Source organism: Fragaria vesca, linkage group LG3, assembly GCF_000184155.1.
Source record: "Fragaria vesca subsp. vesca linkage group LG3, FraVesHawaii_1.0, whole genome shotgun sequence".
In the NCBI taxonomy this organism is placed as follows: Eukaryota; Viridiplantae; Streptophyta; class Magnoliopsida; order Rosales; family Rosaceae; genus Fragaria; species Fragaria vesca.
Window position 1 is genome coordinate 6,999,623 of NC_020493.1, and position 27,023 is coordinate 7,026,645.

Genomic DNA, 27,023 nt, shown 5'->3' on the forward strand with positions numbered 1-27,023 from the left:
ATAGACAATGTCTCATATTCCCGATGTGGGATTGATATCTCAACAATTTCTATTCAGAGTAATCTAATCTACGGCAACAGGAGCCCCTCAACTCTTGCAATCAAGTATGTTGGCCTCTTAGCTTGTTTTCTTCTCGGATTTGCTTGCTTCAAATGTTCATTCAGCAAGGCACTTTGTTCATGCCAACTATCTAATTAATACCCAGCTCTGATATCCCAATTCGGTATGTAAAGTCAGCAGTCATAAGGGGAGGTGTTTTCGTTCCCTTTTGGGCTACAGCTTATTATAATATGCAAGTTGTATATACACCGATAGAGTTGAAAGCTTAAATTACTAGCTAGTTCTATCACTTGTATGATTGATTTCTTGCGCATGAAGTTTGTACAGTTCTATTTAACTTTCATTAATCGTTGATGATGCAATTTATGCCTTAAGGAATGCAAAATAGTAGAGAGGGTTTTTAAGTGAATCTAGAAACACAAGCCAGCTGCTAGCTAGTCACTTATTTCTACCAATTAAGTACTGGTGCCTTGCTGCTTTCTCCTCTCTCTTTTTGTCGAATTACTGCTTTCTCCTTGCTTTGTTCATTTGAACTCATCTTTTGATCAATCTGACCCAAAAAAAACCACCCCTATTGTTGGCCATCGAAGAAGGTAAGCCTATTATCGGCATTCAATTGATGCCTTTCCTTTTTGTTTTAACAAACATTTACAGAACATACATGTCTTAAGCTTCCTGTTGAAACAAATAATTCGACAGTTCAGAAAATCAAAATCGATCTAATTGATAAAAAGACACGAGGATGGAAACCTATAGGGATAGAGTTGTTGCATTGAGCTTGCTTGAGGTGCAGTTACAACTTCCAAGACATAAAATGGGAATGCAAAACTCACTTATTATGCTAATCACTTATTCAATCTGTCAATGGGAGACTTCAAGATTAAGAGCTCTATATGAGGGGCAGATTAAATTGATACATTATTGAGACCATTGAAAATTAGAATGTGTTTGTATTCTGAATCAATGCGGGAAAAAGGGAAGAGGAAATTGAACAAACTCTGACATAGATAATAGATACTCAATCTGCCATTCCAACCTGAAGGAAATTCATGAAATTTACAATGTGAGATTTCCTCGATGTCCCATTCTTCCTTTCTTCTCATGCAGCTTTTGCTTGCTGGTCATAGAAAAAAAAAAATTATATTAGACCCATAAGATTAACAAGTCTGATCTCATGAGCACAAGATAGCAAGTAAATGCTCTTCATAATCAAAATTCATTATTGATGATGACCAAATCAAAGATTATAGAGCACACACACCCGTTTGCTAATTGAAGTAGACCAGTAGAAGTAGAACACAAATAATCATAAGGCCATAAAAAAGCATGAATGAATGAAGATAGTACTATCGTCTGTAAACAAAAGAAAAAAAACTGTAACATGAACTTAATTGGTTATATCTGACTCACTCGTTTCTCTTCCTCTATCTTGGCCTTGAGGTAAGAGTAGATAGCAACTCCAGCAATTGCAATGGCCGTTCCAATACCAGTTTGTGTTGAAATCTTGTTACCTGCGGGTCATCAATTCGTTACAGGTAAGAACTCAAAATGTTTTTTTCATCCAAAGAAACAGAGCTGAAGTTAACAAAGGGGTAAAGAAAATGAAAAGCAGGTCGATAGAAGCTGAGCAAAAGATAAGCAACATTACCAAAGATTACGATTGAGAACCCAATCACAAACACACGTTTCAACACATTTCCAACTGCGTGTGTAAGAGGTGCCACTCTCTCAAGGGTGTTGGTGGCCAGCTGATATTTAAAACCCAAAAAGAGAGTCAAAATTCTATTATCAACATTCATGAGAGTAACATTGAGGTACCATTTTAGCCTTTTAAGGTCAACATTCATGACAGTTTTACCTGATTGTAGAGATGGTAAAACAACCCCACCCAGACGAGATCAGTAATGAATTTGACAAGGCCTACTTTAGCAATTGCATCAGCAAAGCCGTGCTTAAGCAGTTGAGGTCCCTCCAACTATGATATAAGACAGAACATCACAGAATCAAATTATTATTTCATTTAAAGAACCGACACTTCATGCAGGGATCTCACTAGAAGTTTTACTTACAATGAGAGCAGGTGGAAGGCAGAAAAAGAGTGCGATGATTGAAATGTAAGCGTACAAATTGGTACTATCCATATCAGTCTGCAAAAATCAATATAAAAAAAAGGGTCATTAGCAATGCCTGATGTCCTATTCAAAACAAAATGCCAGCAAAAGTTTCATGGAATCTAAGCTCACCATGGCTTTCTTTGAATAGATACTCCTATAAGTGAAGGAGATATTTGAAATCATAGCACTAATGAATCCAAGCCAGTTGAATGACAACTCAGTGAGTGATGCCATTGACACACCTGCATTTTAAAATGCATAATGTTCTGATGATCAAATTATATAATTTGTATAATTTTTGCAGCATTTGAACAGAAGATAATTTACAACTTTGCTCACTGTAAAGTCAAAAAACTGAAGCATATATTCTTAAAATAACTACATGATCAAATGAGCATAAAGAGAAAGCATACCAAGAACAACAGGAGCCAGAGACAACCACAAGGACAAGGGGATTGATTGTCCAAGTATGAATTGAGAAGCAGAGGCATTGAAAAATGGCTCAAGAGCTGTAAAACAAACAAAGCTTCAAATGTTAAATGCTATCATGGTAAAATTGGATCATTTACTAACTACCACAGTACTTTTATACCAACTGTAACATACAGTCAGTTTTCCTTTTTACCTTTGATGGTGTGTGTGAATGAGACAGCAACGGCTGCAAATGAGACATTGCTGGTGACGTGCCCGAGTGCGTGGCACGCCGCAACAGGGATGAGCAACTTCAATTGGTTCGAGTCCATAGGCTACATGAGATTTTTACCACAGTTAAATTCTCAATCATATCTATTTTTTTATCTCTGCATCTACAAAATTAACTTTTGACTGTTTGACTTACAGCGCGCTTAGGAAGGCCAACGGCCCAGCTGATCAGACAGTAAACCACCCCAACTGCCAAGTGTATCACCGACACAAAGCTGTAACAAACTTTCTCCCATCAGAAACTCATAAAATTACCAAAACACCCTCACTGATGAAATTTGGCCGGGACTTACTATGGATACGGGAAGTAGTTGTAGATCTTCTTGTTCAAAATGTTGAAAATCACGTTCAGAAAGTACCTGAACACACGAAGGACAGATTCGTAATTTCCATCCCTCACACAGAGTTAGTTGACAAAAAGTTTTACCAGAGCCGTTAGGCGGGGAGTGACGTCACGTACCACATGAAGAAGAAGAAGCCGGTGACCAGCCACGGGTACTTCCCGAGGAACCCGACCGGAGCGGGCTTCGCTTCTCTGTGAAAAACACAGCTCAGAGAGAGTGAGAAAAACAAAAGGAAGAGAGAGAAATCGTCAGGCCGGGTCGGAATAAAAAACGGAGGAGACGGACCTCACCCGGCGGAATCGCTACCCCCGGCGGCGGCGGCACGGCACGGCTTGAGAGCGTCCCTCCTCGACGGCGACGGCGAGGCCTCGAGGAGCAGCGCCGGACGGAGCTGCCTCCCCCAGATCAAGTTCCCGCCCTCGCTGACGGCGCCGATCGGGCGGCGAGGCGAGGCGGCGAAAGAGACTGCGGCGGGGTGGCGCGGGGACGACTTACGGAGGGAGGGGACGGAGGAGGCGAAGGCGGTGGCGCGTGACAACACTCGCGACTCCATGGTTTTTGGTTTGGGAGGATATGACTAGAGTGAGCTAGCTCTTATGGAGTGGAGGAGGCAGAGAGCGGTTAATTGGGTTTGTTTTCATTCGTTGGGGTTTGGGTTGGGTGTGGTGGGGAGCATGGGAAGAGGATGATGGGGTGGATATGATGGGGAGGAGAGTGAAAGGTAGAGAGGATGGGTTGGTGGGAGCCCACTTATCCCTATTGAGAGGCTAACGAGCTACGAGGCGGGGTGCTGATTTTGAAAGGCTTATCGTTTTTGGTCCTCGTTTTTGTTTCCCCCTAATGACTTTATTCGTTTTGGTTGGGTGAATAATCCGTGAATATGGTGTTGTGGTTCACGGGAAGAAGGTAATTCAGTAATTGTTAGGAGATCTTTCGTCTGAAACAGGTCAAGGAGAGAGATATTAAGGCGTTCGGTCTGGTTATCGTGATAGTCTAACCAACACGACAATCAGACCATCAAATAGCATCTCATTATTTATAAAAGCTTACAAAAGAGTAAGAAGATTATAATTGTTTTGGATGTGTGAAAAGTTTATAACAATCAAATCCTATAAAAACTACACATAACATTACCTCATTGTGGATAAATTTGGCTACAACAAGTTCATTGTTCAATTGTAGTTCTTTCTTAGCTCAATATCTTGTTTTTATCTAGTTTTATTAAGGTTCGAAAGTGATATTCCGTGGAACAGGGGCGTGATTTAATATTAGTTCGTGTCCAATATTTATTAACCAAACTCGTTAATATATTGGTTATATCTTGTCAAACAAAAAATTATAGCCAAGTTAAGAATAAAAAGTGTTTTCAAAAAAGAATAAAAAGTTACAATACAACGAATAAAAATGTATAGAAATTTTGGATGAAGAGCGTAATATGGTGTTTTGGGAACTTCTTTCTCCATTTGGGTTTAGGAAACTTTGTAGTGTCAACTCATCATTTGGTTGGGCCTAAACTAGACAAGAAATAACTCTAACGTAATTACCCTATCCATATATATCTGCACGTCTCCGGGCCCGTTTCGATTCTCACCGATGCCGTCAAAAGCCTCCGGTATTCCCACACCGTCACCGACGACGGAAAAACACCCTGATCAGCTACAACTTCATGATGGGCAGTAGAAATCTGCATAGTAAGATAGCCACTTCTTCTCTCTGAATTGAATTTACATTACCCCCACTCTCATGCACAGCACATGTTTGATGAAATGCCCCACAGAGTTTGCAGTACGATAAAAAAGCAACTAAACAAAGTGTTGTGGTTTGATTTTACTGATATTCTCGTGGGTTATGATGTTTCTGTAGCTCTGGACTAATTTGATTCAGTTGATCGCGTGGAAGTGAGTTGTAGAGAGAAAACAATGGGGAGTAAAACCCTGTTTAAATGGTCGAAACAGATCACTTCTTTGCAAGTCGGGCAGCTGATAAAAGCCGAGAAGGACCTCCAGAAAGCGCTGATTATATTTGACTCCGCAACAGCTGAGTACACCAATGGCTTTCGGCATGATCACAGCACTTTTGGCCTCATGATATCTAGATTAGTCTCTGCAAACCAGTTCAGGTCTGCCGAGGCGCTGCTTGATAGGATGAGGGAGGAGAAATGCAGCATTACGGAAGATATATTCTTGTCTGTTTGTAGAGGATATGCTCGAGTTCATAGGCCACTGGATTCTGTCAGGGTGTTTGACAAGATGGAGGATTTTCAGTGCAAACCAACTGAAAAATCTTACATTACAATATTTGGGATTCTTGTGGAGGAAAACCAGTTGAAGGTTGCTTTCAGATTCTACAAGTATATGAGGAGAACCGGCATTCCAGCTAGCATTGTTTCACTTAATATTTTGATTAAAGCGCTTTGTAAGAACAGTAGTTCCATGGATGCAGCTGTTCGGATATTTCGTGAGATGCCTGATCATGGCTACACCCCTGATTCATATACATATGGTACATTGATTAATGGACTGTGTAAGTTGGGGAAGATTGGTGAGGCAAAGGAGCTATTCCATGAGATGGGAACAAAAGATTGTTTGCCATCTGTTGTTACGTATACTTGCCTGATACGTGGTTTGTGCCAATCTAACAATTTGGATGAAGCTGTGGAATTGTTTGAAGAAATGAAATGCAAAGGTATCAACCTGAATGTGTTTACTTATAGTTCGTTGATGGATGGTTTCTGCAAGGGTGGACGTTCTTCAGAAGCAATGGAATTATTAGACTTGATGGTTAGTAAACGTCATTTGCCCAACATGGTCACTTATAGTACGTTGCTTCATGGACTCTGCCAAGAAGGGAAGCTACAAGAGGCTTTGGAGATTCTGGACAAGATGAAGCTGCAGGGCTTAAAACCAGATGCAGGGCAGTATGGTAAACTAATAACTGGCTTCTGCAATGTTTCCAAGTTCCAGGAAGCTGCAAACTTTCTTGATGAGATGGTCCTGGGTGGGATTTCACCTAACAGATTAACCTGGAGTCTTCATGTCAGGATCCATAATGCAGTAGTTCAAGGCCTGTGTTTAAGTGGCAACCTAGCTCGAGCCTTTCAGTTGTATCTTAGCATGCGCACCAGGGGTTTCTCAATTGATGTAGAAACTTTTGATACTCTAGTGAAATACATCTGTAAAAAAGGTGACCTGCACAAAGCTTATCGAATTGTTGATGAGATGGTGCTTGATGGATGCGTTCCAGATTATGGAATATGGAATGTTGTGGTTGAAGGGTTTTGGGATCGCACCAAGGTGCGTGAACCTGCTGAGTTGTTGCATGTTGAGCTGATGAGCGAATTAGCTGATTAATAAGTTGGATGAATTCTGAGCTATTAAGTGCTAAGGTACACTTGTATCCCTTATCATAAACATTTTTTTACCCGGACAGTCCTTTGTTAGTCATCATAGTGTATAAGAGCAAAATATAGCACTTGCACTAAAAATAATATGAAAACTGATGTCCTTGGTGATTGTTCATACTGGATTCATATGTTCTCTCCTTGCTCATAATCTTGTACCATCCAAGATGACATTCTCAGTTTTTGGATTCATGAAAACTTCATCTACATTTAGTTCTTGGAGATGCTTTGATAGTTAGACCAATTTCTTATTGTTTAGTTGTTTGCATAACCCAGTCTTGCAGTACAGGCAAGTGCTCTGTTCATTTGGCATGTAATTAAGGAGAAGTAGATTTGACAAGCAGTTCTTAAATCAATACAAGAAACAATTTTTGTAATCATCCGATCCATCAACAAGTGTGTTCATCAAAATTTATTTTTTTACAAGTGCCTTGGAATATACAAACAAAATAGTAATAAATCCACATCGATAGCATTTGGAGGATGCTGGAATCAAATAAAGAATAGACAAGGTTGCAACAGAGCTCCACAGCTCGATCAAATAGGAGAATCGTTAGCTTGCAGAGAGGGGGAAGCCAATCCCATGGCGCTTGGTTGGAAACACAACAAACAACATGCTGCAGAATACACCAATGGCAACTGGCAATGATGTGAGAACCTCCTGAGCCTTATCCGACGGTGCTGGGTCAAAGCAATTCACTACATTCTGATCATATAGTGCAATAGCTGCAAATACAAGTATGGACATGAAGGCATGGAGGAAATCTATAAACTTCAGTCTGAAATTTGCAGCAACTTCTGGTGCAAGGGCGGTTGACCCATCTATGATCCATAAGCCTTTGAATGTAGCAAATCCATAGCAGACGTTTCCCTTGTTGTCCCTGTAGCTATCAGTGAAACTGAGTAGAAAACACGAAGCGCCACAGAGGCCTACAAGACCAGCAGTCATGACCCTGCTGACCGAGTCGCAAACGCCTTGGTTTGTGAATATAGGTGCCAGAAGTTGAAATGCAAGAACTGTTCCAGTAGGTAAAAGATTGGCTAAATGAGCTGTGCTCTGAAACGTCTGGTTCATGGCTCTCTGTATCAGCGTTCTTTTCTCCTCTATTTCCGGTGACAGTGTATCGTGCAAGAGAGGATGTTTTTGCTCACCATCGGGGTTGGATTCCTTTGCTTCTACCCTGATCTTCATTGATAACAAACGCGTCAGGTTTCTTTCCCCTTCTTAATTGTTTGGTCTCTTTGCTTGGTTTGTTTTGAGCATGCATTGTGTGAATTGTGTTTATATAGCACTGAAATTTGAGTGGAAGTAAAGGGAGGGAAGAGAGTAGTTAGTCCTGTCTTGCAAGGAAGAGAAACTGAAATTTGGGTAAAGCAACTAGGAGAAGTCCACAATGCTTGTCAAGCTTCTGTTTCTTATTGCTTTCGGTCCAAGCTTTGAGGACGGTTAAGCTTTGAGGACGGTTATATACAAAAGCTGGTTAAAGTTTGCCATAAAGAGATCATGAACGGGAAGAGGATCGGGTATTTTAGGTTCAAAAAATTTGAGGTTTACAAGGTTTTGTTATTTGTTGCTGAAACGCAATGCTCCAAGGGATGACCTTTCTAGAGGTTTAATTTTATGGATAAGTCTGAGATCAACACTTTTGAGTTATTAGGTTGCCTTGTTGTTTTGCTTAGACACAAGAAGCTCAGTGTTTTGATGAATGGTGTTTGCTTTCAAGGAATTGTTGATGGATGATATTTGTTTTGTTTGGTGTCATACTCATGCCTTGCACGTTATAACTATGTATATAAATAGCTTAGAACCATGTCATGCTTGGAAGTTGGAACATTACTGCCAAACAGTTCTCCATTTTCATAATTTGGCAACAAACCCAGGCCATCTTTTGGCTGGGCTGAGATGTGGTACTCAATATGGGCCTTGGGTTATGGGAGCTTGAATTGAAGATAGAAAACACTCATCTAAGAACAACATTCTGGGTGTCTCCCCCTAACCCTAACCCTAAGAAGAAGTATCAAAAGGCTTCACTTTCACATCATAGTTAAAGAGAAGATGGTGGCATCTGGGGCCAAAGGTCCTGATCAGTATAGGACTATAGGTCATATCAAACCAATTATGCACCACCAATTAGACCGACCATTGCCACTGTCCTGATCATTGACTAGGATCGATGGTCCTGCTATGACTATACTACCGGAGCCTTCAGCTCTTCTTCACTCTTTTCCAATGGCAGAGTACGTAGTAGCTTCTACCCTAGCTAAATCCTATTACTCTGCCTTTGGAATCCGTTTACCAGAAGGTACATTTTACCTGGAATCACTGTTTAAGTAAAAAAGAAGCAGACCGGTAATCACTTCACATCATCACATGTCTGCAACATGACATAGTTGGAAATAGTTTTAGTTTTGTCATTCTCCCCCCATTTTTTTTTTGTTGAAATTTTTCTGAGCTTCTGAACTAGACTGCAGAATCTGATCCAGTTCCAAATGGTTAGGTAACTGACTACCACCTAGAGCTTGAGATTGTTTGAATTCTATAAACAAATATGTCTCTAATCTGTTATGAAATTCTGGATCATGCATCCAGTTCTATAGACTCTGATGTTACTAGAAAAGTTCATTTGGAACATAACCATGTTTTTAAAAAAATCATTCCACTGTTTATAATTCTTCTTGCATATGATTTTGCCTTGTATACTAGCATCTGAGAAAGGTGTCAACAGTTTCCCATTTTATGTATAACTTTCTGTTTCTTATATTATTTCCCAAATTCATCATGACTAGGAACCCTAGCTTCCTACTCCCCAAATGATTTCAAGATTGTGAAATATAATGACCACCATTAAAATTTGGACCCATATATTATAATTTTGTTTCTTTATGAGCTTCAAGATTTTATAAACAAAATGTCATGGCCTGTGAAATTAGAAGGATATTCAGTACATTTTAGACTTGAACCCATCCATAAAATCAGACCCTACAAAATGCAGAAGCAAATCATTTGGGCAAGAAAGAGAGGTGGCTCTATTGTAACCAAAAAAAAAAGAGAGAGGTGGCTCTATTGGGTGTGCTGGTGTGATGATCAACTGTCCCAATTGGAATGAGAATGAGCCACACTTTTACTTGCATATCATTCATTGAGAATGAGTATAGCCTATTGCACAAACAAGCATGTAGATCAGGGAGTGTGAGATCCTTAAAAAGTCACAGGGAATTTAACATGCATTGTTCTTTTCACCTTCCTCTTAGTAATGAATAGCTTGGACCCTTCTGTTCTGCTTGTTGGTTACTTACTTGGTTTCACCTTGCAGGTTCTATTACCAATTAGATTTTGTTGTTGCTTTTCCCTCAGATTTAAGAACAGGTTCAGAAAGCGAAAAAAAATCAATGATGGCATGCCCATGATAATGCTTTATGCATATGCAGAGTGTATCCAAAACCATATCACCTTTATTGATTTTGTATCAAACTATCAACACTCAATTTGTTACGCTCCAACTTTACTTTGTGTGAACTATGCACACTTTAGAACATGTTTTATTCGTTTGTCTAGTTGGTTTAGTTTTAACAAATTTGAAGCATTTGAGCAAACATCTTGTTTTACGTTAAAAAAAAAAATGAAGTAACAATCATACAATTTAATTAACTCGTGAATTATTGAGTGTCGCAATTGCTTACATTAACACTACTAGATTCTCTCATACTTAAAATGTTAAAGTTATTTATTGGAATCCAGTTTTGAGGAGTAACAAACAAGGACTTGATGATTTAACTAACTATATTTGTGAGACGTTAAAATTCAGACGTTTGATTCGAACTTTTTACAACCTTGTGTAAGAACAAAGTAACCATCTACCATCAACATGACTGAATGAGGAGAGGGAGGGAATCAGAATATTGCAGTAGCCTGTTGAATTTTGTTAATGGCGTATAGACTTGTAAAAACATAGCAAAATAGTTGATGATTCAAGCTCACGGGTTCTGCTAGTGTCGTGGCATGCATGTCATTATCTGTGTTTCCATGATTCTATTTTTGAAACTTTGAGTGGCAAAGCAGATAGGGAGATATGCAAGCACAAGCAACCAAGAAATCTGCATTGCCAAAGGCTACTAGTCATGGATCTGTGTCATCTGTCACTTCTCCACAACAGTTTTTGGCTCCTTTCTCTACACTTCATCTTTCTTCCATGATATTTCTTCAGCTTAAAGATTGGCTAGTGGTTCGTCCTGTATTTGACTTCTCAATCTCCATCATCAAGCAAAAGAAACAACCCTGGAGCTGGAAGGAAATCATGACTCCATTGACTCATTGACAATGATACTCAAACCTACCTTTTTACCAGAGTTGAATAGTTAAAATACTAGGGTTTTATTAACTTGAGGTTAAAAGTTGAAGTCAGTCAAAGATTCTGAAGTGTTTATGGTTTTATACTCCATTCGATTAAGTCAAAAAGTGTTGGCCTTCTTTCAACTTCAGGTCCCAACTAGCTGCTATTTTTGTTTAACTCATGTGTTTGCGGCGATTAGATCAACATTATTATGATCTCAGCAGGGAAGGCCTGTTTCCAAGCTCATGAATTTTCCTCTAGTTTGATGACATTTGGTGAAATCGGTAAATCTAATCAAATTTACAGTAGGGAGAGCAGATAATTGTCACTCAGAGAGGCATTGAAACAAAATGTCAAAATGTATAGTTTATATGATAATAAAATGATTAATGAAAACTCTTAATGATTGTTAGAGATGATCATAACACATTATTCCCGCACTTAGGACTCGATCCGATGGCCATTTAACACATAACATAATCAAACTCAGAGAGAATCTGGTTTGTTTAAACTTTAAAGTTTACAAAACCCTTTTTCAATGTAGTGTTCTATGATATTTTGCATACAGCTAGATGTGCATTTGGTGTTGGTTTCTCATTGGGCATGGTCTGTGCCAAGAATGTGTGTATAACAAGTGAAAAAGTTCTCTTTACCATTAATCCTTGGGATGGATAAGCAGTTCTCTTTCAGAATATGCAACTTTTGAAATTTGAATAGATCATGATCTCAAAGAATTAGAATAAACACACTCTTAATCTGATGCTAATCCATCCTTTGCTTAGAATATAAACTCATATAACATTCCATATGCTAAGACTAACAACTAGAGGAATCTAATCTTTTGGGATCTTCCCAAGTCTAGCTACCACCACTAATGATTCAGAGGAGTAGCAAAGTGAAGGAAACCTGTTAGAAAAGAAGAGAAAGCAACACTCCAAATGGTAGAGGAATTTCCACAAACAGTTCAGAATTATCTTTTTCTCACTCATAAAAAGGGGGATTGTAAAGGGGGGAAGATGGTGGCATGGGAGAGAAATAGAAAGGTGTAGTTGAAGCATAAGAGGACAATTATGATTGTGATTAGGAACAGACTCAAATGGGTTGGATCCACCATACCCATCACAAGCTTTATTTTGTATCTTTATCAACTATATATTATAAATTTATGATCAACCAGGGTCACATTTCCCCCTCAAAGTTTGTAAAAGCCTTCATGATCTATTGATTTAATTTTGACCCTACATATCTTGGCTTGTAGGTGCCATACTGCCATAGAATACCTCCCTAATCTTTATACTTCCAAGAGTTTATGGCCTCCCTCCTTATGGGTGTGCTGCTTTGTTACCAATTCTTTAGGTTTCTTGATGAATTATTCTCTTTAATTCCATTGACAATAAAGATAAATATCATCATTGTATTAGGAAGGGGTGCTAAGTTGGGTCTTCATCAATTGGACCACCATTTCTTCTCCACAAAATATTGAACCTTAATTAAACCATCATTGACTCCCAAGGATTTTGATTTGGTTTCTATTTAGTTGGACCAGTACCCTTTATAGCTTGTGGATGCAGATTAATGTTTGGTTAACAGTTCAGCTGTCTGGGTATTTTAGAATCTGTCAATTTTTTAACCAGGAATGTCATAATCTTTAGAAAACAGGGTCATTTTAGTTCTACTTTGAAGACTAAACATACATAGCTCAAGTCAGAAAGACCTCAAGTAGAGCAAAGATTAAACCAGCTGGAATCTATTTCAGTGGTTAATGTCTCTAAAAGTTCCAAGCTCACATAAAAAGCACTCAGTACTTCTGAGGCATTTTTACAATCACATGATATGCAAAGCACCCTAATGAACTTTTCATCAATCAAGTTATTTTTTGTCCAACTTTCCAATGGGATTCATAAACCTATTGCTTCCCAAACAAACAAACAGAAATGATTTTGCAGATTTAGCTTTTGCCAACACCAGAGTGACAAGTAGCACCATCATTTTCATATGCATATGCTGATATGCAGACACTTACACACACTTATTCATGTTAGAGATGTGCAAAGCAAACCTCATGCAAACGTCATCATGAATGATAAAGCTTATTTTCCAAAGCTCTCGAATTTCCTCTCCTCTTTTCTCTCAGGTGACATGCCCCATGATCTGCAATAGTCTTCAGCTAGAGGGGAGTACTGTGTGGCTATTCTATTTCCCAAGTGCATAATGTGCTTTGCTGCTCACTTCACCTACAATTGTTGTGCTAGCTTTGGCATGCTGGAATGGAAGAAACTGTGTGATAGAACCTGCTAGCTAACAATTGCATCAGCTGCTAGCATCATGTAAAAGCAAAATGACTTTCTGATTTATTAATTTACTTTTTCTTTTTCTTTATGGCAACTTAGAGTAAACTTTCTCTGACTTCTCTTGAACTTGTTTACTCAAAGTAAGGTTTGTATGCAAATTAAAGAAAATTCTTATCATTTTTTATAGAACAACATTTCATGACAAGTCGTCTTATAAATATTTGTTGTTTTCTCAACTTTCTTGTGATTTAGATAAGATGTTCGATGAAATGATCAAAGAGATTGAGACCAATAACTTGTATATTTCCACCACTACAAGAAAATGTAGTCTCGTTTCAAGTAAAAAGCATTTGCATTGGATAGCAGATAGTTACAGCATAGTGTCTATCACTAACATTTCTCGAGTAAGAACCAAAGCAGATGCCGAGGACCAAGGTCATGATAACTGGGAATCATCAGTTAATAGAGGTAGGTGGTCTAGATGAATGTTACAACACCTGTTAGGTATATCCTTTTATAACGAAACTAAACCAAACTTCCAGCAAGTTAGAAATTCAATTTATGATATTGTAGCACTCTCAAGTCCTCATCAAATTCGTATTCCGACATCAGATTCATCTAGTAGTTACTATTATACTATACTGTACATTTCCTCTGAAATAAAGAAATCTCTTGTGCTATTGATGCACCTGGCAACCACTATTTCAAGAGCAAAAGAACAATAGTGAGTGGCATGAAAGATTTCATATAGTAATCATAGCATCATACCATGTATATTTCAATCCGCATATTTAATTTAGAGTGGCATGAAAGATTTCATATAGTAATCATAGCATCATACCATGTATATTTCTATCCGCATATTTAATTTAGATTTTGGAAGATGGGATATATGCTCCTAGCAGCCAAGTTTGAAATGTGTTAAGCACGTGACTTTTTTCTTTGTTCGATCAGATTTCTTCAATCAAAGCTTCTCGGTGGCTTCATCTTCATCTTCCAGGGATATACATCGCAATATCAACTGATAAACTACGGTATCAGTAATTTCAAATGTTACACTTATACTAAGAAAACAGGGTTGTCTACGGTATAAGAATGTATATCTTATAAAGTCTTTGTTGTGGTAAATTAATTTTTGAATCTCCGATATGTATCTATCTATCCAATCGCGCCATTGGAAACACTGGCTCCATCTTTAACTCCGGTTCGTGTACAAAAATGCAAAGTAGCTAGGGTTTGTAAATGTGCTGCCATTCCCTGACTTGCCCACCAAAAAGTCACTGCAGCCTCGGTGATTCTTAAATCTTTCTCCCTAATTTCCTTCACCTAAACCTTTGAAGACTGAAGACAAGAACATACAACGTTTAATTCGATCAGATGTAAATTGAGTTGGTGAAACTTCAAGCAATCGCAACAACTCGTGCTATATACTCTTTAACCATACCAAACAGCTTGGTCTTCGGCAAATCGAGTATGCTGGTAAAAGCAATATAATGGCATTACATTCTCCATCTACAACTCTGACATCCTACACTGATAAATGATTTGGGGAAAGACAAACTAATGAAGGTGATTTGGGGTACAAGAAAACAACCTTGACCATTTAGAATTACAAATTTACAATCAATTAAGTAGTTATGAGTGATGACTACTTGATATGTTTGTTAGGTTAGTAACTCGATTGAGTTGCTACATTATGTCTCTTTGAACACTTCAATGACAACGAGTACATATTTTAAGGATATATATCACGACAAAGAAAATGAGGGCAATTAGAAATTAAATTCCGAAATTTTTTAATTTTTACTTTTATAATTTGTAACAGCTATTGAAGATATTTTAATCATTGATTCATTTTTAGCTGTATTACAGGTACATCATTGATTCATTTTTAGCCGTATTTCAGGTACAAATAATAATTTTCCAGCAAGATGATAAAATTGTACTAACCGTCGACAAGTTTAGTGTTTGTCACTTTTCATCACATCGTGGAGTTTGACTTGCATGCGGGTTACTATGTCCTCCCATTGCAGCTGATGAAACACGTAGGGCACACTGCAGACCCTCTTAACATGGCTAATGTCTGGTTACGGGGCTTCGTGGTATATTCTCTTAAAAACCTACATAATGCCATTTTCGGGTAATGAATCCGGAAAAATATGACAGTGAATCTCAAAATGGCCGTGGAGCATTTGCTTTGAGATTGGAGTATATATATATATATAGCGTCGACCGTCGAGAAAAGGAAAGTTTGAGAACAATGTCGTAACTTTCATTGCTGTGTTTTCTTTTGTTCTGCGGGGAAAACTCAGAAGCATGTCTTGCATGCAGTGCGCAGTGCTCTCGTACTCTGAGTTTAAGTGTTGCATGAAAATACACTATGGAAATTGGAGGGCTTCACTGAGTGTAGCATGCAAATATACAATGGGAATATGAGGGATTCACTCGTCCCATTCTCTTTTTAACTGAATAATCCTCCCTTTCTCTGCTTACTATTTGACCATTTGTTTCTGCTAAACTTGTACAGATGTACTCATGATCTCTGTGTATCACGATATCTTCCACAAGGTAAGAAGATCTTCTGAAAGGTAAGGAGATCAATCTGTCTCAGTAACAAAAATGGATAATTAAAAAACTGCAAACTCATCCCTTGAGTTAACTTAGCCCACACTAGAGATTTACGATGCCTCTCGAGGGAACCGAGAGATTAATATGTGCCAAAAGATCTTTTGAGAATGCTTCATCCTCCCTTGCCACGCTTTAAAAATAGATTGAAATTTAACTTCAAACAACATCAATTTCGAACATGGATACAAGAGTTCTATATTTAAACTTTTAATAACTCGACCATATGTGGTGATTATCGAAAGAAGTTAATCTCCTTGTTTTGTTAAAAAATGCAAACTTGAGCTAATTAAGAAAACATTAAAATGAAACATTTCATTATGAAAATGAAGCTAGAGTTTCTTAAAAAAAAAATTAATAAATTTAGCACAAAAAAAAACGGATCAAAATCTACTGTAGGAACAAGGGCCATCTTGCAAATTCTCACAATCCAAGATTTGGGAAGTTTGCAAATCCCCTCTTTTGTAATATTAAACAGTGTCCCGGATTCCCAAAGGCTTTGGGAGGACATGAGAGTGACTCGGTTTTAGTCCGTTTTACAGTGTGTTTATCAAGCTGTCTGGCCCTCGATTATTCTAATCTTCAGGGAATCACGAAAGCCTACTTGATCCGACGGTCGATAGAGACTGCTTGTACTCACACTAATTGAATATTTACAGGGTACGGCAATCCCCTCACCAAAATCTTTGTGTTCATCATACAAATACAACCATTAATTTTATATTTTTAAAATAATTAAAAGAAAAATGTGGGATAAGTAAAATTTTGAAACCATGTAAACGACGAGGTTCATATGATATTTATTAAAATTTTCAAATGCTCAAATACTAATATTTATGTTCAACAAATGGCTTCAAATAACAGTAAGAATGCATCCCCGGTGAGGTTTTTTGGGATTTCTGTGGTGAGTTTTGTCTTTCTCTCTTTCAACGGTCTTGTTATCAACATTCACAATGGCTGTGTTCTAGATTCGCCGGAGGTCAAACTTCAGTTTCTTTGGCCATCCATGTCCTAGGTGGAAGGGAGGCCTCATGACAAGAGGATGCCCTACAAGAAGTCGAGTGCACCTCCGTCGCATATGACAACCCCTCAGTTTGGGAGGGGTGTGACTAGCCCTAACAACAAGGGAAATGAGGTTGATTAATTTTCTTGTTTCTTACCTAGACATCTGATGGAAAACTATTCTTGTTTAAGTTTTGGTTTTGGTTTTGGCTTTGGTTTTACTTTGTTGTACACCAATTGAAGTCCGTAGGCGATGGGTATTACCGTCATATAGAATTTAGATAAGAATAGTTGGAAGTTAGGTGTAATAGGCTTAACTTAGCGCATTTGTAATGAGGGCTACATGTCTCTTTGTTAGTGCTTGTTGTCAATTAGACTTATTGGTCGTGAGTATGCAAATTGATGTAAGCGTCTTTTGGCCGTGGACAAATTAATGAAATTGTCTATTTAAAAAAAAAAAAACAGTAGGAATGCATAACTGAAAGATGAATTAATAACAACACAACGGTTCAATTTAAATGTTGACATGTATTAATATGACGAAACTGAAACATACTTTAATTAAAGTGTGGTTCGATGACTTCTTCCATTGTTCAGGTTGGAAGGACTTATGATCAGTATCTCCTCTTTGTTAGTAAACATGAATACATGATAAATGCAATCAGAATTGCTCTATATTGTTGAATGCATCATCATGGCGTTATGTCAGCTCGGAAACCTAGCATGAACAATGCTTGCTTGCTTGGTACGTTTAATCCATAAAAACAGATTCCGTTGAATAAACTAGGGGTGGGCATAAAAAACTGTAATCTCAAACCCGTCCTGGGTCAGTCCCGAAATTTGCCGGGACAGGACGGGATTTAATTAATTCTCAAAATATTAGGCCCGTCCTGTTTATATATAACGGGACGAGACACGGGACGAATAATTCAAGTCCCTTTTAGGCCCATCTCGTCCTAATTATTTTAATGATTGATTTTTTATTGATTAAGATGTGATTTAAGCATTTCATTTAAGTGTTTTGATCTTAGCTCTTTGTTTCTTTAAGTTACTAGGTTGTCACTAATTCAATAACAATGATGTTTAACACTTTAATTTGTTGATTGTTTTGTTTCTTTAAGTTACTAGGTTGTCACTAATTCAATAATAATGATGTTTAACAATTTAATTTGTTGATTGTTGTAGACTCTCTTATTGCACTTTAGTAGTGATGACAAGTTTAGAGAAAGTAAGTAGTATAAACTCTCTTATTACACCGTGTTATACTTGTAAATATATTACAAGTACTTGTTAATACATAATAAAGTAAAGAACACTATAAAACTATGAAACTCTTTCTTTTGTTTACAAGTTTATTTTTAACTTTTTTAATCCGAGATTGGGCTCATCGATCCCGTCCCGTACGTCCCAACCGAGATAGGGCATGGGTGGAATAAAATCTAAAAAACGCAAAACCCGTCCCATCCCGATTTCAATGTTTGAGATGGGTCGTGGGATTAGTTCTATCCCCTATCATCTCGTTTCATGCTCAGCCTATAATAAACATCCCTGACTTAAAAAAAAAAAAAAAAACTAGGGATGACGTCGGTACAGCTCATCATCATCTTCTTCTTCTTCTTCTTCTTCTTCTTCTTCTTCTTCTTTCTTCTTGTAGTAACGTCGTTTTCGTGGGACTGAAACTTGACCGTAACCCCATTCCCTGCTAGTCAGAAGCTCCGCCACAGCTGGTGCTGTTTTTACAGTTTATTCTGTGTATGTAACCGTCACAACAGTAGCTATATCTCTCTCTGTAACCCTAGCTTCTCACACGAGAGACGCACCACAGCTCATGCAAATTAAACTTGCTTACTTCATCAAGATCAAACCCAGCCTTCTTTCGTCTCTTGCTTCATAGTTTAAACTGATCGAGCTGCATATATATATGTAACCGACGTCAGACCAGAACAGTAGGATTCTCTTCACTTTTTTCAGTTGCCCACGCCAAACAGCATCCATCTCTCTCTCTAACCCTGTTAGCCTCGCTCGCACACGTCTTAATTGCTTGCTTCAAAGTTCAAACCCAGGCCCGCCTTATGTCTCTGTTTCAGAACCAAGTTCCAAAGCTCTCTATCTTCCTCCGGATCTGCACCACCATCAATCGCCATCGCCACCACGATGACGCCCCCACGTGTCGACGTTTCAACCTCGATACTTTCCCTCCCATTTTGACTGTTGACTCAATTACTAGCTAGTAGATTATTTTCAAAATCAAGTCATATTATTTTGAATATATTTTCAGGCTTTGACACTTGGATTATCCCACTCAAGTCTTTGTCACCTTGATTGCTCCCACCGACTGCGTATGTGATTAGTATCTTCACTCCAATAATCCATGATACAGAAAATTTTGGAACGATTTGACGTATAGGTATACCATCAAGGATTCAAGGATAAATAGGTGGATAAACTTATAAATATAGGTAGATAAGTGTGCAAAGAGAATTAGAGAATAATAATGAATAAACAGTCACTAAAGATACCATTTCCAAAACAATTTTATCCTATTGTCTTGCTAGGTTAGTAGTATGAATTCTAAGTCATACTAACTACAAAAGTATGAACAAAGGCGGCAAGAACATGTAGGTTATAAAACTCCAAAATTCCAATTCTGAAAATTGACATACATCATATATATTAAATTTTCAAATTCGATCTCTTAATATATTATTATTTAAGAATATTATCTAAAAAGAGATGAAAGTACCTTTCAAAAACAAATATAAGTTTTTTTTAATGCAAGTAATTTTGCTTCTCATTAGATAAAAAACAAATTACGAGTTCAATTTTTACTACTAATAAATTTATATCGTGTGATTTATAAACCTTCTTGAGAGTTTTATACCTCAAACATGCGAAGACATACACAAGTGACATGATAGTCCTTCATGATTGAGATTGTATATTAGTTCCCACATGAAGATGTAATATACCATTTTTTCACCCCAAACTTACCGTTAACAAAAAAAACTTATGGGTTACACGCTTAATTATAGTTAATGATAGTGAACTATCTTTTACTACACTACATAGACAAAGAAAAGAAAAGTAGAAATTCGAAATGAGCACTCATCAAATGGTTGTGGTGGTCACTTTCATAATTTACCTCCCAACACAATCAACTACAAACTTACTCCAATCTCCTTTTCAAAAAAAACCTCCACATATATAACCAATATTCACCTCCATTCAGTCTCTCACTTCCTCACTCCCTCTCCCTCACTCACTTTTCCTTCTAGAACCAAAAACACAAAAAATGAATATGCTTCTCTCCTACCTCCTCCTCCTCTCTTCCTCCCTCCTCCTCCACCCCACCTCCTCCCTCACCCAAGAAGGCCTCTACCTCCAACACATCAAACACTCCCTCGACGACCCCGACTCCTCCCTCTCCTCCTGGAACGACCAAGACGCCACCCCTTGCTCCTGGGCCGGCATCACCTGCGACGTCACCTCCACCGTCACCTCCGTCGACCTCTCCTCCTTCAACCTCTTCGGCCCTTTCCCCTACCTCCTCTGCCGCCTCCCCTCCCTCTCCTTCATCTCCCTCTACAACAACTCCATCAACTCCACCCTCCCTTCTGATCTCTCCACGTGTCGCAACCTCGTCCACCTCGACTTGGCTCAGAACCTCCTCACGGGCTCCCTCCCCTCCACCCTCCCCGACCTCCCCTCCCTCCGCTACCTCGACCTCACCGGCAACAACTTCTCGGGAGAAATTCCGGAATCTTTCGGGAGATTCCAAAAACTCGAGGTCCTATCTCTCGTCTACAATCTCCTCGACAGCGCCATCCCTCCTTTTCTCGGCAATATCTCCTCCCTCAAAATGCTCAACCTTTCTTACAACCCGTTTTTCCCGGGTCGGATCCCGCCCGAGCTCGGTAACCTAACTAACCTCCGAGTTCTCTGGCTCACCGAGTGCAACTTAATCGGTGAGATACCCGACTCGCTGGGTCGACTCAGTAACCTCACCGATTTGGACCTTGCTATTAACGCCCTGCACGGTCCGATTCCGGCGTCGTTGACTGATTTGACCAGCGTCGTTCAGATAGAGCTCTATAACAACTCCTTGACCGGAGGCTTGCCGCCGGGAATGTCGAAGCTGAAGAACCTCCGGCTGCTCGACGCGTCCATGAACCGGCTGACGGGGCCGATTCCCGACGAGCTGACCCGGCTGGAGCTGGAAAGCCTCAATCTTTACGAGAACAGTTTCGAGGGGAGTTTGCCGGCGAGCATTGCCGACTCGCCGAACCTGTACGAGCTCAGGCTGTTCCAGAACAAGCTCACCGGCGAGCTGCCGCAGAATCTCGGCAAGAACTCGCCGCTGAGGTGGGTAGACGTTTCGAACAACCAGTTTTCCGGGAAGATTCCGGCGACGCTGTGCGAGAAGGGGCAAGTGGAGGAGATGCTGATGATCAACAATGCTTTTTCCGGCGAGATTCCGGCGAGCTTGGGGGAGTGTCGGAGCTTGACGCGTGTCCGGTTGGGTCACAACCGGTTAAGTGGTGAAGTTCCGGCGAGTTTCTGGGGGCTACCGCATGTCTATCTACTCGAGCTCGTTGATAATCAGCTGTCCGGCCAGATAGGCAACACTATCGCCGGTGCGTCTAACCTTTCGCTACTGATAATAGAAAAGAACAAGTTTGAAGGTCCGATACCGGAGGAGATTGGGTTGGTTGAAAATCTTCTGCAGTTTTCAGGAGGTGAGAATAAGCTCAGTGGGGCTTTGCCTGAGAGTATAGTGAAACTACGACAGCTAAGCACGCTGGACCTTCACAGCAATGAGCTTTCCGGTGAGCTTCCGAGTGGCACTCGGTCTTGGTTGCATCTTAGTGAGCTCAATTTGGCGAATAACCAACTTTCCGGGAAAATCCCCGATGGAATTGGGAACTTGACTGTGCTGAATTACCTTGATCTTTCGAAGAATAGGTTTTCAGGTCAAGTTCCGGTCGGGTTGCAGAATTTGAAGCTGAATGTGTTCAATTTGTCAAACAACGAGCTTTCCGGGGAGCTCCCTCCTTTGTTTGCAAAGGAGATGTACAGAAATAGCTTTCTGGGGAATCCTGGTCTTTGTGGAGATTTGGAGGGGTTATGTGAGAGCAGAGCTGAGCAGAAAAGCGAGGGATACATATGGTTGCTGAGGTGCATTTTCATTCTTGCTGCCTTGGTCTTTGTGGTGGGTGTGGTTTGGTTTTACTTTAAGTACAAGAATTTCAAGAAGGCCAATGGTGCTACAGATAAATCGAAGTGGACTTTGATATCGTTTCACAAGCTGGGTTTCAGCGAGTATGAGATATTGGATTGCCTTGATGAAGATAATGTGATTGGGACTGGGGGGTCTGGGAAAGTGTACAAGGTTGTGCTGAGCAATGGGGACGTTGTTGCAGTGAAGAAGCTGTGGAGAGGGAAAGTGAAAGAGTGCGATGCCAATGATGTTGAGAAGGGTTGGGTCCAAGATGATGGCTTTGAGGCAGAGGTTGACACTTTGGGGAAGATTAGGCACAAGAACATTGTGAAGCTTTGGTGCTGTTGTACCGCAAGAGATTGCAAGCTCTTGGTGTATGAGTACATGCCAAATGGCAGTCTTGGTGATTTGCTGCATAGTAGCAAATCAGGGTTGCTGGATTGGCCTACAAGGTTCAAGATTGCTCTTGATTCTGCTGATGGGCTTTCTTATCTGCACCATGATTGTGTTCCTGCTATTGTTCATAGAGATGTGAAATCCAACAATATATTGTTGGATGGGGATTTCGGAGCCAGAGTGGCGGATTTCGGAGTAGCTAAGGTGGTTGATGCAACTGGAAAAGGAGCTAAATCCATGTCAGTCATAGCAGGTTCTTGTGGTTACATTGCTCCAGGTTAGTGATTAAATTCATTTTCCTCCTTAAAGTTCTGTTTTTAACATCACTTTATTCAATTATTGGATTGCTTTCAATTAGGTTCATGTTATATATACCCAAGTACTTGTAGAAAGTTCAGATTTTAAACCTGAAGTTCAGTTCTTTATTCTCCATAATGATCATTTATGTGCTCAACTTTCAGATTGTAAACTTTACTTTAAATGTTGTTGTATCGTTCTAAACCACTAAATGAATGAACTTGCAGAATATGCATACACGCTGAGGGTGAACGAGAAGAGTGACATATACAGTTTTGGCGTGGTGATTCTGGAATTGGTAACTGGGAAACTTCCGGTTGACCCAGACTTTGGAGAAAAGGACTTGGTGAAGTGGGTCTGTACCACTTTAGATCAGAAAGGAGTGGACCATGTCATTGACCCCAAACTCGATTCTTGTTACAAGGAAGAAATATGCAAGGTCCTCAATATCGGGCTCCTCTGCACCAGTCCTCTCCCAATCAATCGACCATCGATGAGAAGAGTGGTGAAGTTGTTGCAAGAAGCAGGCACAGAGAAGCATCCCCAGATTAAGAAAGAAGGCAAATTGTCGCCCTACTACTATGAAGATGCATCGGATCATGGAAGTGTAGCCTAAAAGGTTCATATGGCTATGGGGGAAGTTCATGTAAAAGCCAATACTTTCTCATCAGTTTTTGAGCTTCCAAAAGCTTACCTCCCAAATTTCAATTAAACCCCTCTTGGTGTTTGGTTTGAGGGAAAAGAAAATTGGAGGAGACGGGTAAAGAAATTATGGGGAATGTTACGAGGGGGGTTAAGCTCAGTGTAAATTGATTAACCACCACCAAAGTTCTTGTTCTACTAATTAATTTGTAGTTAGCTCCTTTGAAGTGCCACTGTTTAGTCACTGTGATTTTCACTGAAAGCACTGAGATGGGGGATATTATATGAAATGGGAGTTTTGAATTCTGGCATTTATGAGCAAACCCTTGAGCATTTCTTCTTTCTTGAATGCTGCCAGTGCCCTGCAATTATACCTGTGCTGGTGCCTGGTGGGAAGCTTGTGACAATGTTCCAGGGTTTAATGCTTTGACTCATTCTCGGTTCTAGTTTTTTTTCTGTAACCAGTGCATCATAGCGTAGGTCCATTTCGAACGAAAAACTCGACAGTATTGAAATTCTAGAACGGGGAGTCTGGGAGTTTTGCGGTGCACCCCACAGAGTGAACGAATCCAACGATTATTTCAGTACTCCGAAACGTTATAATGAGCCGAAGACTGCTATATACACACATCCAGCATATTAATAAGGTAGTTAAGTCATGAAGGTAGGGTTGGGGGAGTGGGGGCACCATCCCAACCAAGTGAAAAGAGACCTTCTTTGCTCATTGATGTACTAGTGGAGCCTGGAGATTCTAGTTACACATCATATCTTGGAAAATAACAGCGACAAGGACATATTTATGTACCAGAAGTTGATTGATTTAGAGAGAGGTTATGAATTTTACCCTGGTTGGTGGCTTTAGGAATTGCTGGATCAGAAGAGAATAAATTCACAGAGTCCTGCGTAGCCCAGCCTACTGAGAATGGGACCTTGAATATCTATGACAGTAGAGAGTCTACACCATCCACCATTGGTCTAGTGCTGTGTAGTAAATGGAGTAGTAAATTGTCAGCGCTTCATCTTGTGAATTCTGAAACCTGGGTGTTGCAGTTTCAACCATATATATGAATGCCAGCAACGAGAGGAAATGTAGGTTGCTGTGCAATCAATAGGAGTAGTATAACTGATCATTAACAACGTACCCTCCCTAACCTCATTCCTGACATTTACTTTCGTATAGTGCAGGCTAGAGGATCTCTGAGTTAATTCCTCACCCATCTCACCAGACTTTTGCCCGTTGCATTATTCTGCTATATAGAGGATTAAGCAAAAATTGACCAAGGTTGGTGTTACTGGTAATGACTGAAATACCAAGCAAGGTTGTAGTTTCTCCTGGTTGGTTTTACACTGATGACAGGTAGGCTTTTACTAATGGTTCTTGCGAAGCAAAAACTACGATTGAGCCCGAGTAATGTAAACCACTGTAAGTGGCATAGTACATCTTTGTCTAATTAAGTGTACTCTCTAACCTAGGTTTGAATCCCGATATTAAAGTGGTCATACACATTGTGTTGTGAGGCTCATTTAGAGCATTTCACATACTTCTGAGCTTAGGAAGCCTTTAGGTAGTAATAGAGATATCCGTCTTTTGCTTCATGAGGATCAAAGATATATAGGAACACATCTTCTAGATGTTTGTGTTTTGCTTTGCCAGCTTGCCCCAGTACACAAATGTGAGGAAGGGACAAAACTACTCACAAAAGTAAAGGTGCATGGTGTTTTGGGTTGGGTTGGGCTACATGTGGCCTAAAAAAATCTTGTGCTGATAAGGGCCCGGAAGGGAATTTGCTATCCTAATGGATTCTTTGATAGATAGAAGTCATAGACAGAGAAACAATGTCTCCCATTCTTATTAGGATATTGTTGTTCAGGCCCAAGCTCAAACCCAAAGAAACAGTGGCCCTATGATAGAGAAACAGAGAGAAGAAAACAGTCTCATCGCCTCCGACTCTTCGTCTCCGGTTTGTGTTCCTCTTTCACTCTTTGATATTCATCTTTAACAGATGGATGTTAAATAGTTCACTGAGATTTACGACAGAGAGTTGGGTCGATTTGGATTCACACGCTTTCGTCGCCGATTATTTGCTCCAAAGGTTTTGCTTCCCGACTTTCATCTCTATAATTAGAACCTCAAACATAGCTGATACTATCTAACATTGCCTTGTTCATGTTGCAGGGTATTGTGAACCGTTTAGGTCTTCATCGGAAGTTGGATCTGAATTTTAAGCGACCGTTTAAGTAATGGTTTCAAATTGGGAAGCTAAAACCAGAAGAGTCTCTTATGATTCTGGGCACTAGTGGATGTGGTGTACTTGATACAAAGATATTGCCTCTCACCAATGGCAAGAGAATAGTAACTTCTTTTACGATGAACTCTCATTTCAAACTCATTTCTGTGATCGAGGTTGATCTTGTAGTTTAAATCAGGTTGAACCCAATCCACATCTTCCTGTTATTGCAACATGCGGAATGAAGCGAATGCAAAGCTCTGGGCTCCTACTGAAAATGTTACTCCTCCATTTCCTGCAACCTGGAAATGGTATTTTTCCGCAAGCTCTGTATTATGTTCCTTTTCGGAATTGTTATTTCTATGATTATCGCCTTCACACTATGTTTCTATCTATACCAGTTTGGGCATATTTTTCCTGATGTTTTCTTGTTCAATGACAGAATATATAGTGTAATAGAGAAATCATAGAGGAGCAGAATTTGGTTATCACGCAAAGCGAGGAAAACCCAGGTTTTGTAACATTGCTTTCATTTTTGCTTTACTTAATTTCAACCTTGAGCATCATTCCTAAGCATGGCAGGAAATCCCAATAATTGTTAGCTTAGTTATACACTTGAATAGTTAGTTGTGTCTCTTTCATTATTGTAAGTGTTCTCAATGAAGTTCAAGTGGAATGCTTATGGCTTAAAAGACATCAGCTGCTGAAACTTTCATGTTGTAATTGTGAGAGTGGCCAGTAGTTTGTTTTTTGGGCTTCGATCATATATGTTACATGATTCCATTTAAACAACTGAAAGTGTGCATGCAATTACATGATATGAAAGCATAAATATGTGCAACACTAGCCAAAGTTTAATATTGAGAATGCTCTCACAGTAGCATGGAGTTATTATCAAAATTTGTTATGTTAGTTAAGTCATGGATTCAGACCACATAACACATTGGAGGAAATAAAAAAATAGTAAATTACATTAAAGTTATTAATCAAATTTCAGTTTACAAATACATCTTTTACATTTTATCTTACACATTTAAGGACACAAATTAACAAATTAGGACAAATTAATGTCCACATGCCATCTGTCACTACAAATTTATCATAATACACTTTATTATATATTTTAGAGAAAATGACAACCCACTACCATAGACAGTTGCAAAACACAAAAAAACCACCTTGCAACAGATTTAAACAAATAAGGACATAAGCCCAAGCCCATAATGTATAGTCTCACGTCCAGTCAGCAATTTTTACGCAAAATACCTAAAAAACCAATATTTTCTAAAAAAACTACAAAATTGCCACTGCCTTAACACCAAAAAATATATTCTCTCTCCGATCTATCATACTCTCTCTCTCTCTCTCTCTCT

General features: G+C 39.3%; 4 protein-coding genes across 4 annotated transcripts; 2 read left to right on the forward strand and 2 right to left on the reverse strand.

Moving 5' to 3' along the window:
• Window positions 1–919: 919 nt before the first annotated feature.
• On the reverse strand, window positions 920–3,782 carry LOC101303679 (triose phosphate/phosphate translocator TPT, chloroplastic-like). The gene is made up of 12 exons (XM_004293760.1): window positions 3,511–3,782; window positions 3,337–3,411; window positions 3,170–3,235; window positions 3,013–3,091; window positions 2,800–2,920; window positions 2,588–2,683; window positions 2,304–2,416; window positions 2,130–2,207; window positions 1,919–2,035; window positions 1,709–1,808; window positions 1,471–1,571; window positions 920–1,177 (listed from the first exon to the last, which is right to left on the reverse strand). Exons 1-12 carry the CDS (start codon window positions 3,771–3,773, stop codon window positions 1,160–1,162), a joined length of 1,227 nt encoding a protein of 408 aa, XP_004293808.1. The 5' UTR covers window positions 3,774–3,782; the 3' UTR covers window positions 920–1,159.
• A 1,171-nt stretch (window positions 3,783–4,953) lies between these two features.
• On the forward strand, window positions 4,954–6,744 carry LOC101312419 (pentatricopeptide repeat-containing protein At5g46100-like). Its single transcript, XM_004293791.1, has one exon. It carries the CDS (start codon window positions 5,140–5,142, stop codon window positions 6,568–6,570), a length of 1,431 nt encoding a protein of 476 aa, XP_004293839.1. The 5' UTR covers window positions 4,954–5,139; the 3' UTR covers window positions 6,571–6,744.
• Window positions 6,745–6,993: 249 nt separating this feature from the next.
• On the reverse strand, window positions 6,994–8,101 carry LOC101295896. The gene has a single exon (XM_004293820.1). The coding sequence runs from the start codon at window positions 7,810–7,812 to the stop codon at window positions 7,174–7,176; it is 639 nt and encodes a 212-aa protein (XP_004293868.1). The 5' UTR covers window positions 7,813–8,101; the 3' UTR covers window positions 6,994–7,173.
• Window positions 8,102–20,167: 12,066 nt separating this feature from the next.
• LOC101299358 (receptor-like protein kinase HSL1-like) lies at window positions 20,168–23,727 on the forward strand. The gene is made up of 2 exons (XM_004293745.1): window positions 20,168–22,760; window positions 23,008–23,727. Exons 1-2 carry the CDS (start codon window positions 20,168–20,170, stop codon window positions 23,394–23,396), a joined length of 2,982 nt encoding a protein of 993 aa, XP_004293793.1. The 3' UTR covers window positions 23,397–23,727.
• Window positions 23,728–27,023: the final 3,296 nt, after the last annotated feature.